Below are 14,609 nucleotides of genomic sequence, written 5' to 3'. Positions count from 1 at the left end.
AACTCGTGATGTGTGTGACGTGTAATTCACTGTGTTGTGTGTACGTCACGATGTGTGTTACATGTAACTCGTGATGTGTGTTGCGTGTAACTGGTTATGTGTGTTTGTGTAACTCGTGATGTGTGTGACGTGTAATTCACTGTGTTGTGTGTACGTCACGATGTGTGTTACATGTAACTCATGATGTGTGCTGCGTGTAACTGGTGGTGTGTGTTTGTGTAACGCGTGAGCGGTGCTCTGTGTGATTCACTAACTCCTTGTCTCTGTCTCCTCACTGGAACGCCCGCTCCAGAGGGCAGAGACTTTTTAAATAGTTTGATTGACATGTGCTTCATAGATCGCACAGCTCAGCCGCAGCAAGAACACCTGGGCAGGCATCACCACAGTCGATCTTAGAACAGCTTCTTCTCGTTCTGCTTGTGGTTTGCTCCCCATTTCCCCCCAGCCTCCCCCGCCATGCCCCTAGGCAGTTGTCAACCCAGTTCCCTCTCTAGCCATCTACCTATCCCGGATTTCATGCACAGAAAATCATACAACACACAAACAGGAAGCAAGCGAACAAACAAAACAGCAACCGTAACCAGACAAAGCCGAGGACATCCTCAATCAAAAAGAAAGAAGGACATGTTTGAAAAGCGAAGCAACTTCAAGATGGGTCCAAGGGAGAGCACACGATCAAGGGTTGCGTTCTCACCGAACGCCATGGAGGGCAAAGACTTGTGTAGAGTCCTGTGTCACACTGGGTACTTTAGAGAAACAAATCCACCGAAACTCATGTGTAAGAGAGAGTTTTATATAAAGGATAAGTGCGCATCAAGAAAACATCCCAACCCAGTGCTGCCCAAGCCCACAAATCCAACATTAAACCATTAACCCACATGTCCAACACCAAGCCACAAAATCCTCCTCCATCTCACAAAACAGACACAATGATGCCGACTGCAGGAGGAAAACCGAGTCAATGAACGTGTAAGCATCTCAGTGCTGGCAGGGGTCTCCACACGGCTGCTCCAGCACCCAGGGCTGCATCGGGGTAGGTCCATGCAGCTTCTCCTCAGGGATGTCTTGCAGGAAGTGAGCCTTGCCAGCTGAAGCAGGGAACTGCTAAGGCAGCTGCACCCTGGTCCGACCATCAGAAAGCAAGAGACCCGAGAACTCGAAAGGGGAGGCTCACCCAGCCATTTATCCCTCTGCCCTTCAATAAACCCCACATGTGTTTATCGACCAGGTGGGCACAATAAATAACTACCTCGCCTGGCACACAGACGGTGATCCATGAGTACATGTTGATTAAACGGATAGGCTTTTTTGTGACTCTGTTCACTGAGGAGTGGGGGTGACCAGTCATGGGGTAAAGGGGCAGACCACGAGGGCTACATCAAGGTGTCCCTAGAAGCAGAGCTCCTGAAGAGCCCGTAACTGCCCTCAGATTCAGGATCAGGTGCAGCTGCGAGCAGCAGAGCCACCCGCGGAGCCCAGCCTATGTTTCTAAACGACAGAATCAAGCACGAAATAAACCATTAGCGTGTTAAACCCTTCCGTTCTTGTGGGAAACAGAAGGATTTCTCTCAAGCTGTCTCCCCCACATATATGCCAGACTTAGCGCTTGAGAAGGACTGTACGCTTGGAGGTCATCAGGAGTGGATTGGGGGTCGTTCTCCCTGAGAGTTATCAGCTGGCTAGACCAAGCAGACACCACTGTTTATCCCACAACAAGTAGGGCCCACTCCCTTCTGATAAGGATAGGAGTTGCCTGTTTCCTTGTAGGAGACACCAGAGAGGTCAAACCCGCCCAAGGATGACCAAGATTAGACTGCCATCATGAATCTAGGGTCCGCCCATCTTGTCACATGTATACCCCTAGACCTTCCCATTCCTATAGGCACACCTCTAATTCATCCCCTTCCTGTCATGCTTATACCTATCATAGATCCCCTTCCTACAATGTGTATGCCTATTGTACTGCCCCTTCCTGTGACGTGTGATTCTGTAATCATGTCCCCCCCCTAAAGTGATATAATGCATGGTTAGCAATAAAGAAAAGAGGCTCTCCCCAGCTCTGGGGCTGAAGGCTCTCCCCGACTCCCAGGGCCCTCTCTAGCTCTCGGGCCAGGACAGGCTCCCGGTTCTCAGTCCCCGAGGCTGCTCCTGCTCTCGTAGCCAGGGTCCCCCCACGAGGACCACCAAGCGGGGCAGAGGTGAGCAACGCTACCATGTAATGTGTCTGACTGCATCATTGTAATATCTCTTTTATCTCTCATGCTCTCGATGACTTTAATATAATATATATCTCAACCGTACAATTGTGCTTACTGAACCCATAGGTAGTAGTAGCAGTGGGGGCTGGCCCCTCACCTCCCCACCAAATTTAACTTAATACTGCACGTTCTGGGACGTTTTGTTCGTGGGATTTATCCGTTGTGTATTCACACACCTGTTGTGTGTCCACCCTGTACACAGGAACCCTGGTAGTTCAGTGGTTAGAGCACACAACTGCAAGCCAAAGGTTGGAAACCACCCAACAGTCCAAAGGAGAAAGGCGTGGCCGTCGGTCTCTGTAAAGATGGCAGCCTTACAACCCCAGGAGGGAAGTTCTCACTGGAGGTGCTGTGGAGGTGTGTGGCTGGCGATCAAACTCAATCTGTGGGTGAACTGGGAGCTTGTCTGCTTTCCATAAAGACTTGAGGTCTCAGAGACCCTCTGGCGCAGTTCCACGCTGTCCCATGGGGCCACCAACCGTTGGAGTCAATGCCCTTGGGTCCGTTCCAACTCACGTGAGCCCTGCAGGGCACGGTACAACTGCCCCTGTGGGTTTCTAAGGCTGTAACTCTTTATGGGAGTAGAAAGCCTCCTCTTTCTCCCAAGGGGTGGCTGGTGGGCTCTAACTGACGACTTGTGGTTGGCAGCCCAGTGTGTAACCACTAAGCCACCAGGGCTCACAGAAACACGCAGTAGTGGAAAATAGCCTCTTTCTAGTCTGAGAAGGCAGGCATGGACCAGCTGACTTGGGAGCAGGGCCGGCTTTCCTGCCGACTTTGCCTGGGGATCATCTCTCAGCAAGCATGGAGCCTCACTGAGACCCGCTGAGTGGCCAGAAGATGGCACAGGGCAGGAGTGAGGCATGCAGGCCGTAGAGAAGGGCTTCGCTGAAAGTCTTGTATGTGAGAGACGTCTCCCTCCCACACCCACACATCAGGTGTGCAAGACACCTCACTCCTCCTCACAGGATGGCAGGCATTGAAATTGTCAACTAAGCCTGCACCTGCTGGTTAAACCAGGCTTCACCCCGACGCCTGAGGACGTCCAGGCCCCTCCCCCAGGACCTTCTCCACTGCTTTATAATCGAACTAAAGGGCAGTACTGGGCATAAGCAAGGAAAGGGAGCCTTCAGAACCCTCAGACCCAGAATCGCAATTCTGAAGATGAGAACAAAGAACCACTGCTGTCGGTCCATTCCGTCTCGTAACAGCCCTACAGTTGAGGGCAGAACGCCCCTCTGGGTTTCTGAAACGTCCGTCTCGATCTTCCTCCCTCGGAGCAGCTGGTGAGCTGGAACCACTGACTTTGTGGTGAACGGCCCAGCATATAACCACACACAATCCAGAGGTTCCCCCGACCCCAAACTCCAGAGAGCTCCTCTCTTTTAAAAAATAAGTTTAATACTTCAATGCCCAGTAAAAAGCCCTGCCCCCCGGCGCTGAGAAGAGTCCCTAAGCTGAGCGGTTGTCCCTGCCTGGCACCCTGTGAGAAAGCAGTGGGTGGTGAAGGTCCCCCGGCCCTTGTCAGCGCCTCACCCGGGGAAACACATCTTTGGCAACCAGAGATCACGAGATGGTCAGAGGAAGCCGTGCCAGGAGGAAGGGATAAGCAAGATCAACAGCAGACACGAAGATGCCACCATCACGGAGGCTGACAAGGACAACCGGGGGGTGGGGGTGGGGGGGTGGAATGGCGCTAGAGAGCCAGGACCCCCAGCCTGGTTCTGCCATGATTCGCTGTGTGGCCTAAGGCAAGCTGGGTCCCTTCTCCGGGCCTCAGTTCCAGCCCCTGTAAAATGAGCGGTTGTGAACGCCAGGAGATCGCAGGTGAACACTGTGCTCCGTCCAGCCGAGTCCTTGCTGTTGAGCCCTGGCTGTGACTGCCTGCTGGGCAAGCTCCCTTCTGAGAGCAGCTCCCCACCTTCCTTTGGGAGAATACTCCCTCTTCACCCGACCATGTGGCTCCAGGGGCTGCCAGATGTAACCCAGGCCACAAGGGGGACGTGAGACAGCAGCCGGCCCGATCAACTGGAGCCCTCCCCTGGGACCTTTCAAATCCCAAGTGGGGATTTAGAACGATGAAGTCACCACGTGGCTCTGAGCTGGGAAGTGACAAGAGTCACCTCCCCACCGTGCTGAAGTGGAGTCACGCATGGAGCCGCAAAGAAGGCGGTGTCTCTAATGGGGGGTCTTTCGTGCCCAGGATCTGGGTGACCTGGAGACCCGGGGGTGCCTTCTGCTGCTCAGCTCTGTGTACCCCACTGACCCAGGAGAAACCCAGGTCTAGTTCAATCATGTCTAGTCGCCAGACCTGTGGGCCAAGACCCAGAGGAACTCAAGTGGAGCAAGGATTCAAAGAGACATGAGTTCAGGAGTGTGAGTTCTCATCCATTGGGAAGTCTGACCCTGCCATCCCCCGCACCTCACCCCCACCCGAATGGGGCCTCCTGATAAAAAGATTTTAAAAGGCATCCTTTCCTACACCAAGACATTTTCATTTCTATCTGTTGGAATATGGTGCTGTGTGGGGGGAGGTCAGATGCACAGGCATTCCCTCCCCTGAAGGCAATCAGTTGCCAGACTGCTGTCTCATCCCACCACAGGTGGGCCTGCTCCCTGCCTCTGGGGACAATGGACAGGTTCCTGTAGGAGGGGTTTACACCCTACTGATAATGGTTCCTATGGAGACCCAGAGACCACCCCCTAGACCACCCTCTCATTCCTGTGTAACCTATAGTGCAACTCCTCCCTGTGGCGTATGTCTCTACCTGTAATTAGTGGGCTGGCATGCCCCCAAAAGGTATATAGGTGAGAGTTAGCAAGATAGAGCTCTCTCTGGTTCTGAGCTCCTTGCTGCTCACTCCCTGGTCACTCCCCTCTCCCTTGTTCCCTTACCCTCCTTCCCTTCCCCCTCTCTCCACGTGGACCACCAAGCTGGGCTGAGGTGAGCAATGCTACCATGTAATGTGTCTGACTGTATTATTATAATATCTCTCATGCTCTCGATGACTTTAATATAACGCTTATATATCTCAACCGTACAATTGTGCATTACTGAACCCAGAAGTAGTATTACTGAATCCGAGTAGTAGCAATAGAAGTATTAGCGGGTGGGGGCTGGCCCTTCACCACCCCCCAGCCCCAATTTTTTAAATTTAATACTACAGTGCTGGCAGGCAGATACTCGAAGAAGGAGGGAAGGGTCTACTGCAGTGGCTGGCAAATTATAACTCTTCATAGACACCTCTGAGAGGGATGAATGGTGCCACCTTGGGTGGTGCACTCCTCCACAATGCCCAGCCAGCCTATCCCGAGGGGGGCCCAAGGGATGCTACTTTCCTCTAGGGCTTGCCTCCTGGTGTGGACTGCACCCAGGTATCACAGGCCACCTGCTGCCTTCAACGCAGCCCAGACGCCGTTCCCTGGTAATATCCACTCACTTCTTAAGTAATATCCACTCTTCCCCAACTCGGTCCATGTGGCTCAGGGGGAGCTGATCCCCTATTCCTCCCCAAGGCGGGGCAGGAGACCTGGGGCTGGCCAAACCTAACAGTCCATTTCCTAAGTTCCCACTGGGTCAGACTCAACATGTGCCCACCACCGGGCAAATAAGAGTTGATCCTAAGCTTTGGGTCCAACCCCTCACCCAAAGACAAAAACACTGCCATCAAGGACAGAGCAGAACTGGCTCTGTGGGTTTCTGAGCCTGTGAATCTTTACGGGAGTAGAAAGCCTCATCTCTCTCCTAAGGAGTGGCTGGTGGTTTGGAACCGATGACCACATGGTTAGCAGCCCAGTGAGCATCCCACTATGCCACCAAGGCTCCTCTTAAGCTTCAGGTTAGAGATGTTGAAAAAAGGGAGGTTCTCTAGCTGCTGGATCTATGACGATTTTTTACCAAGAGGGGGACAGCCACCCGAGAACAAAGGCAACAGAACTAAGTTCGTCATTAGGCCATGCTTTGAGCCCCTGGATCTCTCTATGCCTGAACCTGGACTTGTCAGAACTTATTCAGTAATAAATTTATTTCCTTAGAAGTTGGGTTTTCTGTCACTTTCAGCTTGTGATAGGTAGATTCATTGTGCCAACCAGACCAGTAGGAACATGTGGGATTATTCAGGTCACAGTTTGAGTGGAGGGCACAGAGATAAAAAGGCTCAGTAAGGCCCACCCCTCAGTCTTGCTCTCTGGTGATCGGACCAGCATGTGGCTGCCTTAGGTAGCTTTCTGCCTCAACTTTTTAGCTACACTACCCATGGGACAGCCAACCCGTGGATTGTGATGCTAGAACTTGAGGTTCCTTCGAGACCTGCTTCTCCACACTGTTGGTGCATACATCACTTGAGCTTGAGGCTGGTGGATCCTATCATCTTGCATTGCTTGAGTTCAATATCCCATCCAGGCCTGCTTCGCTAAACTCCTGAACTGCTGACTGTTGGAGACCCACCTGCTGCTTGCTGTCTGAGGGCAGACTCTGCCTGTATTGCCCAAGGGAAGACTCAGCTGTCTGCTTCCTTGACCTTGGACCAGGCAGCCGTCCTGAATTGAAGGACTTCCAGCATATTAACTGTTCCACGGAAGTGAGTTGAATTGAGCCCTCTGTACTGCTGTGTGGACTAATTAGCTATTCCTTCATGCCGTATAAATATATATATATATTCATAAGTGTCTTGTTTCTCTAGAGAACCCTGCCTAACACACAGCTGAAAAGCATCATTAAGAAGATACACACAGGAAACCCCCATGGTCACAAATTCAGAACCAGCCCACAGGAAAAGACCCAAACAGAAGTGCATTCCCTCCAAAGACGACAATAACAAAATTCAAAAATGACAAAGGGAAGAATATCAGAGCCTAAATTGTGAACACCCAGTTTGTAGAAGGCTATGGAGGACAGTGGGAGCCCCAAACCGGTCTGCACATTCTATCTAGTCAGATTAAGCCGCTGGCAGATCCCCTCTGGCCACAGGAAAGGGTCTCCAACAGTTTTATTATCAGAAAGAGATCATTGTAATCGTGATTACATGGGATCAAATGCAATACTTGGTCAATTGATCTCCTTCTTGACCCAAACGGAAATTGTTCTAAATGCAAGTATTTCTTGCTTGTTCCATGACAAAAATCTCTTCCCTGGCCTTTTAAATACTGATGGTGGTCTTTGCTTTCTTCCATATTATTTGTATTTTTTATCTTTGTATCATTATTATTTTGCCCTGGTCACACTATTTTGTGTCTGTTTGTTTCCCAGCTTGTGACACACAGAAGGAGTAGATACATCGAGATGATAACTGAGGCAAGGGTCTATAGGGGAGGTAGGGGTGGGGGGTGGGAGACAGAGAGGGTGAGGGGGCTGGGGAAGCCAACAAGGAATGCAGGAGCGGGGAGGGAGCACTAGAACTAACGGTGATGACACAACTCATCTTAAAAGCACTTTAACCATGCAAAGATAAATGTTCTCAAATTGATTGGAATAATGATGGTTCCATCCTTCTGGATAGGATTGAACTATTGAATCGTCTATGTGGATTATATGCCAATAAAACTGTAAAAAAATAAAATAAATAAAAACAGAAGAGTGTTCCCAAGGCCATCAAATCTGAGGAGGGCTACACACCAGATGACCCCCCTTCTGGGAATGCTCGCTACAAATGGGCTTCTCAGAGACTGGGGATTCCTGTCATAAAGACACTTGAGCTCCGAGTTTCCCAAATCAATACCTTTGACCACCGGCCAATCTCTCTCTGTATTTTTAAAATCTATTCACACGTCCCAAAATGGTGGGTATTTGGGGGAAAGCCAGCTGAGATAAAGACAAAACAAACATTCCACGTGGGATGCTGAGCCCCAGGTAGTACCTTTCTTGTCTCTCATGGGCATCTTTGCCCCTGCGGTCAGAAGATCATCCATCTTCTTTGGTCGCTGGGTCTGAGCCTGGGTCTGAGCCTGGGCCTGCGTCTGGGCCTGCGTCTGGGTCTGTGTTGTTTCTACTCAGATCCGAAGAACAAGCAAGGGAGGATGAGGAATGAGTGACTGGACAAAACACAGCTCCAGAGGACAGCAAGGAGCCATCTCCCTTCTATCCATTGACCAAACATTCAAATAAGTTGATCTAGTCAGTGTTGCTCTGGGTCGGGAGTGGGGGCTAGGGGGAAGGAGGGACAAAGCTGCTTCCTGTGGCAGGAAAATTGAGACCCAACCAAGATGCTCAAATGAGGGAGGGTAAATACACTCACAGTTGCATGGACCCCCTTGTTGGGAACTCCCTGCAGCAGCCTAAGGGAACAAGGAGGGCCTCTGGTGCAAGAATGTGGGAAGAGCTTCTAGGGGTGTTGAGTGAGCTATAAACCCCAAGCCAGCGGCAGAGCAGGGATCCTATGCTACCCTCAAAGACCCAAACAACTCGCTGCCATCGCATCAATGCCAACTCGTGGTGACCCTACAGGACAGGGCAGAACTGTCCCTGCGTGATTCTGAGGCTGTAACTCTTCATGGGAGCGGACAGCCTCATCTTTCTCCCACCAAGTGGCAGGTGGTTTCCAACTGCTGACCTTGCGGTTAGCAGCCCAAGGTCTAACCACTACACCACCAGGACTCCTGTGCTGTCCTCAAGCTCCAGAAAGAAAAAAAAACCACCCACTCTGTGGTATATTTTCTCCATTGGTGATGCAGTGGTTACAGGTCGGGCTGTGCTCCTCATGGCCAGCAGTTCGAAACCACCAGCTGCACCGTGGAGGAAAGTCTGGGCTTTCTACTCCGGTAAACAGTTAGTCTCGGCTACCCAGAAGGGGTCGCTATGAGTCAGCATGGACTCGCTGTGACCCAGTGAGACCCTGACTTCCGTTGGGACCGTTCCACCATCCATCGTTCCGACGTGAGTCACATCCCACCTTCCTGGTTTCTCTCTCTAGTTTTCCTCTTCTGATCAGGATCTGGATAAACCCCATCAGTCTTTGTCTTTGCAGGTTGGACACATGACATAGCTGAGGATGATCACATCAGCAAACTGTGCGCTGTGACCTTGCATGTAGGACACATGACTGAAGAGAAGATGGAAGGGAGAAAGAAAGACAGAGTGCTTTGGGGGCAGTTCTTCATGACTCCAAGAGAGTTGTGAGTGGTGGGCCCTGCACCGGTGAGTCAACAAGTCTTGCTACAGCATCGTAGGCACCTTAGTTAGGCAACACTATCAAAGGGTGAAGTTAAGATCTCTCGGCATATCTCCCACTTGGACCTATCCCCTTCTGAAGGCTGTGTCGCCATCTCTCGGACCTCCCCCCCCAGAGAGTCCTGGGCTCTTCCTGGGGGACTCAGACCATCACCCTTCAATGTTCGTTGGGACTTGGGGCACAAAAAGAAATCTGAAGGGGCAAGACCAGGGCTGCAGGGTGGCCGGCGTCCGGTTTCTCAATGAAGTTCTCCTTGTTACCCTTGAAGAATAAGCAGGTGCCTCGTGATGAAGGGAAAATCTTCCCGGGGTCAACTTCCCTGGCCTCGCCCCACCAACGCAGTGTTTCCATTTTGTTAACACATTTCCTAAGGAGCCCCCTGTGACTGACTGTCCTGTGTTCTTTGAAGGAAAAAAAGTCTTGCTCCAAAAGCAGTTGCCCGAATCTTCTGTGCGGACCTCTCTGTCTGCACTTTACCTGGCCCAGGTGAGCCCGTGGGAGGGCAATGTTTTGATTGGACCTTTTGGGGTGAAGGCCCCTTAATGAGTGGTGTGCCGAGAAGAATTGCCTGCAGCCCCTCACTGACGCCTTTAAACACGCTCCGTTTGGGATAAACTCATGCACGTAAGAACTGGGTTTCTTGCAGCAATATTTTTTTAACTGACACTGATAAGTGTGTGTGTGTTTGTGAGGATGCATATCTTCTTGTGATACATTAGTGGGAAATATCCCCCGATAGTAGTGGGGGAGGCCCCTCAGAGACGGTGGCGAGAACAGGGATGGAGGGGCCTTCCCTATGACCTTGTGGCACAGGGGGCTGTCAACTGCAAGGTCATCAGTTCCAAACCACTAGCTGCTCCTTAGGAGGCAGGTGAAGCCTTTTGTTCCCATAAACATGGCCAGCCTCAGAAGCCCACTGGAGTCCCTCCACTTGGAGGCCGTGGACTTTGTACCACCTGCCATCTGGCCACGTCACTCAGCATTCATTCTAAGACAAGGTGACCAGATGTCCCGCTTCTGGTGGGATAGTCCCAATTTTTGACAATTTTTCCCGTGTCCCGCAGCGTTTTTAAAAAGTCCCGATTTTTGGAACGAATGCACGACAAGCTAGGGTGTACGGTTTTCGGCTGCCATGTGGCTATTTCGCCAGGATATGAGTTTCATCAATGGTGTCCCACTTTACCAATGTTAAAATCTGGTCACCTTATTCTAAGAGCATAGGGAATCCTGTGATCATCTACAAAACAAGTTTGACAAAATTGTTTGGAAAAGGAAGCCACAAATGGGGGTGGGACCTGAGGGAGTTTCTAGGGCCAAGTTCTACCCTTGACCCTTGACTTGGGCGGCAGTTCCAGAGGGGTTCAATTCGAGTCATCAAAGTGTCACTTGTGTACTTGTACTTTTTGCGTGCTAAACATACTCTACAATTTCACAAGAATGTTTTTCTCCCTTAAAAATTTCAAGGAGCTGAGGATCAGGAGACAGGAGACAGAAATGGACAGTCAAGGGATCTGAATGCCCTGGGACTCACCTCCCATCCCCCCCGCCCCGCCCCTACTCACCCCTGGTCTTTTGAGTGGAGGCCTGAGAAACAGACTGGAGTTCCGGGTGGCCAGTATCTGGAGTCCAGAGGCAGGAGTCCGGGAGCAAAGAGGAGCAGGAGACACGGTGAGGTGGTTCAAGGGCATGGGCTCAGGGAGATTCTCAGAGCTACTCAATGCAAGTGATGGCAAGGATGTAGGCTAGATGTGTGCTAACTACCCACATTTAGCGCCAGTACCCTAACCCCCCCAGCTTCCCCTACTCAGCACCCATCTGCCTCCCCCCACCCCACACAATATCCTCTTGAGAGCCATTCTTCACAGACTGCGTCCACTTCCTTCAGAGGAGCTGGTACTAGCCTGTTTAGAAGCTGAGCCTGAGCCAATCAGAGAGCTTTCTGAGCCTGTGGCCACAGTGATTGGCTCAGAGTGGGTATGTGGCCTGGGCTTGCCCAATGACACTCAGTTCTGGGATAATTGTGGAAATGGTGACAAAATAATCCTCTTTCCTCTGGATTCTTAATAAGTGAGATCGAAGTCCTGGGCGCCTACAGCCATATTTGGGGAAATCCGCCGGAGTATGAAGCCAATATAGAGAAAGTAGAGTGCAGGGATGGAGCCAGGTTCCTGATCCTATCCTCTGAGGACCTAGATCCAGCCGTGCCTAAAAGTCTACCCCTGACCTTTCCTGGACTTTGCCTAACTCGAGAAATTCTCGGTTTGGCCGATTCATTTGGAGATGAGTTGCTATGAAGGGGTCTGTCCTATCATTGTCTTGACAGACTTCTCGTTTCTCACCTGGGACTTGAGTCAGGACATGGCTGTCTGTTGTGTTTGGTTCGGTTGCGGGGAAGGATACGGTCTCCTTCGATATCTGTCCTGCTGGAATCAAGGATGAAAAATCAGTGGGGAGGCGGAACCGTGGTCTCCCTTCCCTCACCAACCATCTCCCCCGTCCGTCCTTGGCGCTAACTCAGGGGGAGGGGTCCAGTCTGCTGGTAGAACCACTCAGCTGTGGCCAGATCGACCCTATCCGCTGTCTTCATCTGAAACCTGTTGGGTACCATAGCAACACACAAGTGGTGCTGGGGCTGGAGGTGCATGCATCAGGAATCCAACCAGCATCTCCCACGTGGGGGCAAAAAGCCTCCCCACCTGTCGCAGGTGAGGAAGGTGGGAGAGGGAAAGGGACTCCCCCCTGTTTAGCACGTAGTCAGAGCAGGATACAAGTCCTATGTCCATCCTGCTTCTGCCTCCAGTCTCCCCCTTGAGCATCGCAGGAGCCCCCACCCTGCTCTCCCTGCTCCTGTCCCTGACCCTCACAGTCTGGTCTCCACCCATAGCTAAAGGCACCCCGTGAATGCTTGAGTTATATCGGGGCCTCTTCAAGGAGCCCCTAGTCTTCATCACATCCCATAAGTTGTCCCTCTACCTGCTCCCCAATCACCTTCCCCCTCCTTCCCTTGTTCCCCACTCCTTCCCTGCTCTTCCTTGCATTCACCACCCCATCTCTTACAGCCACCCACCCATCTCTTGCTATTGTTTGCCTATCATTCCCTCCACGCAGCCTTCTCTGACCGCCGATTAAAAATTCCTCACTGCCGTCTCCATAATGTATCACTTTCCAAGAGTGGTTAAGGATTGGACTTCTAACTGTAACGTCCCTAACCACCAGGGACGCTGAGAGAGAAAGATGAGACTCTAAAGGTTTACAGTCTCAGAAACCCACGGGGGGCAGTTTCACCCTGTCCTGTGGGGTCACGAGGAGTTGGCATCACCTCGATGGCAGAGTGCGTACTGGGAAACCTAAAAAACAAACCCCAAATTCACTACCATCGATTCAACGCCAACTCATAGTGCCTTAGACAGAACTGCCCCTGTGGGTTTCCGGGAGTCGAAAGCCTCCTCTCTCTCCCTCGGAGCGGCCAGTCATTTCAAACTGGCACCCCATCGTGTAGTTACTATGCCGCCAGGCCGTCCAAGCCCTCTCAAAATCAAAGCCACTGTATGGAATCGGTTCTGAGCCATAGTGGCCTGTATGAGTTTGTGAGGCTTTCTAAATACAGCCCCCATCTTTCTCCCAGCAGCTGGCTGGCGGGTCTGAAGGGGCACAGCAGTATTCTATGCTCAAAGACCGAATTTCTGTTGAATGATGGGGTGTTGGGGGGCAGGTGGGGAATCAATAACCATCACTATTCAAAGAGAAATGACCTTCATGCTCTGGGCTCTGAGGGAAGGCCAAGTCAAAAACTGCCATCAGGTGGATTCCGATCATGGCGACCCTAGAGGACAGAGTAAAGCTGCCCCTGTGCCTCTTCCTCCCTCACCACCTGCTGGGTTTGAACTGCCAACCCTGAGATGAGCAGCCCATGGTATGAGTATGACCCACGGTAGCACGGGGCTCCACGGCAGTGCCAGCTTGCCCTCAGGATGCCTGGCCTAGGGATCTGAGATGCTAGGAATCGGACACCCATCTTCCCTCCAAAGCAAATTCAGCAAGTTCTCTTGGAGGGGAAGTGGAGGGTGCTCAGCGGGATGCAGTCTGGCCAGACTCCTTGGAAGCAGCCACCTGGGGCCTGAAGTGTTGAAGGAGGGTGGGAGGGAGGCCAGTCCAGCAGGGGGTAGATGAGCAAAGAGGGCAGAGAGATCCCCACACTCAAGGGGTGGGGCAGGGGGCTCTGGGTGCAGGGTGGAGAGGAGGGCGGGGCCTTACCTCTGGTGGGCAGAACCAGGCCAATGAGGCTGAGGAGACACAGACGACCGGTAGGCGACATCTGCGGGTTGAGTCAGAGCGCCGTCAGCCTAGACGCCGCTATCCCCAGTGAAGGGAGAGGGGGCGTGGGGGTCTCCTGCAGCCAGCCCCACCCCCACCCCGTAGTCAAGGACGGCCTGCCAGTCTCAACAGCCAGCTGCGGGGCAGGCTCTGGGGTCCAGCACCCTGGTTTACCACCCTCTCCTAGCCGCAAGTGTCTAAAAGAAAATCGACCCCAAAGACTGCCCAGGCACCTCAGAGACGAAGATGCCCCTCCCAGGCCCCTGGCCCAGGCCCCACCCTCACCCGCTGGACCGAGAGCGCGCAGAGAGGGGTCTGGCGCGGGAAGGGATGCACCCTGGACCACGTCCCCTCCCTCGGGGCCTGTCCCCTGGGCTGAGGACTCCAGGGACTGGTGGGGAAGAGGAAGTGTGAGTAATTCACGCCTGAATGCAAAGGAAAAAGTGTGTTGGTGGCCGCGACTGCTCAGCAGAGGCAGTGGGACAGGATAGATTTGGGAAGGACGGTCCGCGGAGAGGCGGAGGAGAGATGGGGAGCCCGAGGCACCGGAGGGCGAGCAGCGGGGAGCGGGTTGCCCAAGGTGGGCGAAGGAGGGGTCGACCGCGGAAAAACGAGCCAACCCCGGAGGTGGAGAGGCTCCGAGAAGTTCAGCCTTCTTCCCGGGCAGCGGGGCAGCGGGCGGAGGTGGACGGCGGGAGGGACTTACGACCGAGCCGGGGGTCGGGAGCCGCGGGCTGCGTGGTGGGCAGAGGACCGCCGCGGTGCAGCGTCCCGGCGGAGGGTGGGGCCAGGGGCGGGCGGGCGGGGAGCCGGCCGGGCGCAGTCATTTCCTCTTGGGTTTCCTGCTTGCGGAGCCCGGGGTGGGGACCGG

The 14,609-nt window shown here is 52.8% G+C and overlaps 1 protein-coding gene across 2 annotated transcripts in view; it reads right to left on the bottom strand.

The window, feature by feature from the left end:
* Positions 1 to 14,505, bottom strand: part of FXYD5 (FXYD domain containing ion transport regulator 5) — a 19,593-nt gene extending 5,088 nt beyond the window's left edge. The window contains exons 1-5 of one of the 2 annotated variants that reach the window (XM_045292917.1): positions 14,445 to 14,505; positions 13,679 to 13,739; positions 11,764 to 11,847; positions 10,987 to 11,043; positions 8,114 to 8,242 (exon numbers count right to left, since the gene is read on the bottom strand). In XM_045292917.1, the coding sequence (XP_045148852.1) occupies positions 8,114 to 8,242; positions 10,987 to 11,043; positions 11,764 to 11,847; positions 13,679 to 13,739 (331 nt within the window). In that variant the 5' untranslated portion in view covers positions 14,445 to 14,505. The remainder of the gene's footprint in view (positions 1 to 8,113; positions 8,243 to 10,986; positions 11,044 to 11,763; positions 11,848 to 13,678; positions 13,740 to 14,444) is intronic. The other variant, XM_045292918.1, reaches the window with a different exon arrangement.
* Positions 14,506 to 14,609: the final 104 nt, after the last annotated feature.

Source organism: Echinops telfairi, unplaced genomic scaffold (genome assembly GCF_000313985.2).
Source record: "Echinops telfairi isolate 266 unplaced genomic scaffold, ASM31398v2 ScPeMD7_655;HRSCAF=1070, whole genome shotgun sequence".
Taxonomy (NCBI): Eukaryota; Metazoa; Chordata; class Mammalia; order Afrosoricida; family Tenrecidae; genus Echinops; species Echinops telfairi.
Note: the sequence above shows the minus strand (reverse complement) of the source record. Positions and strands in the feature narration are given on the sequence as shown.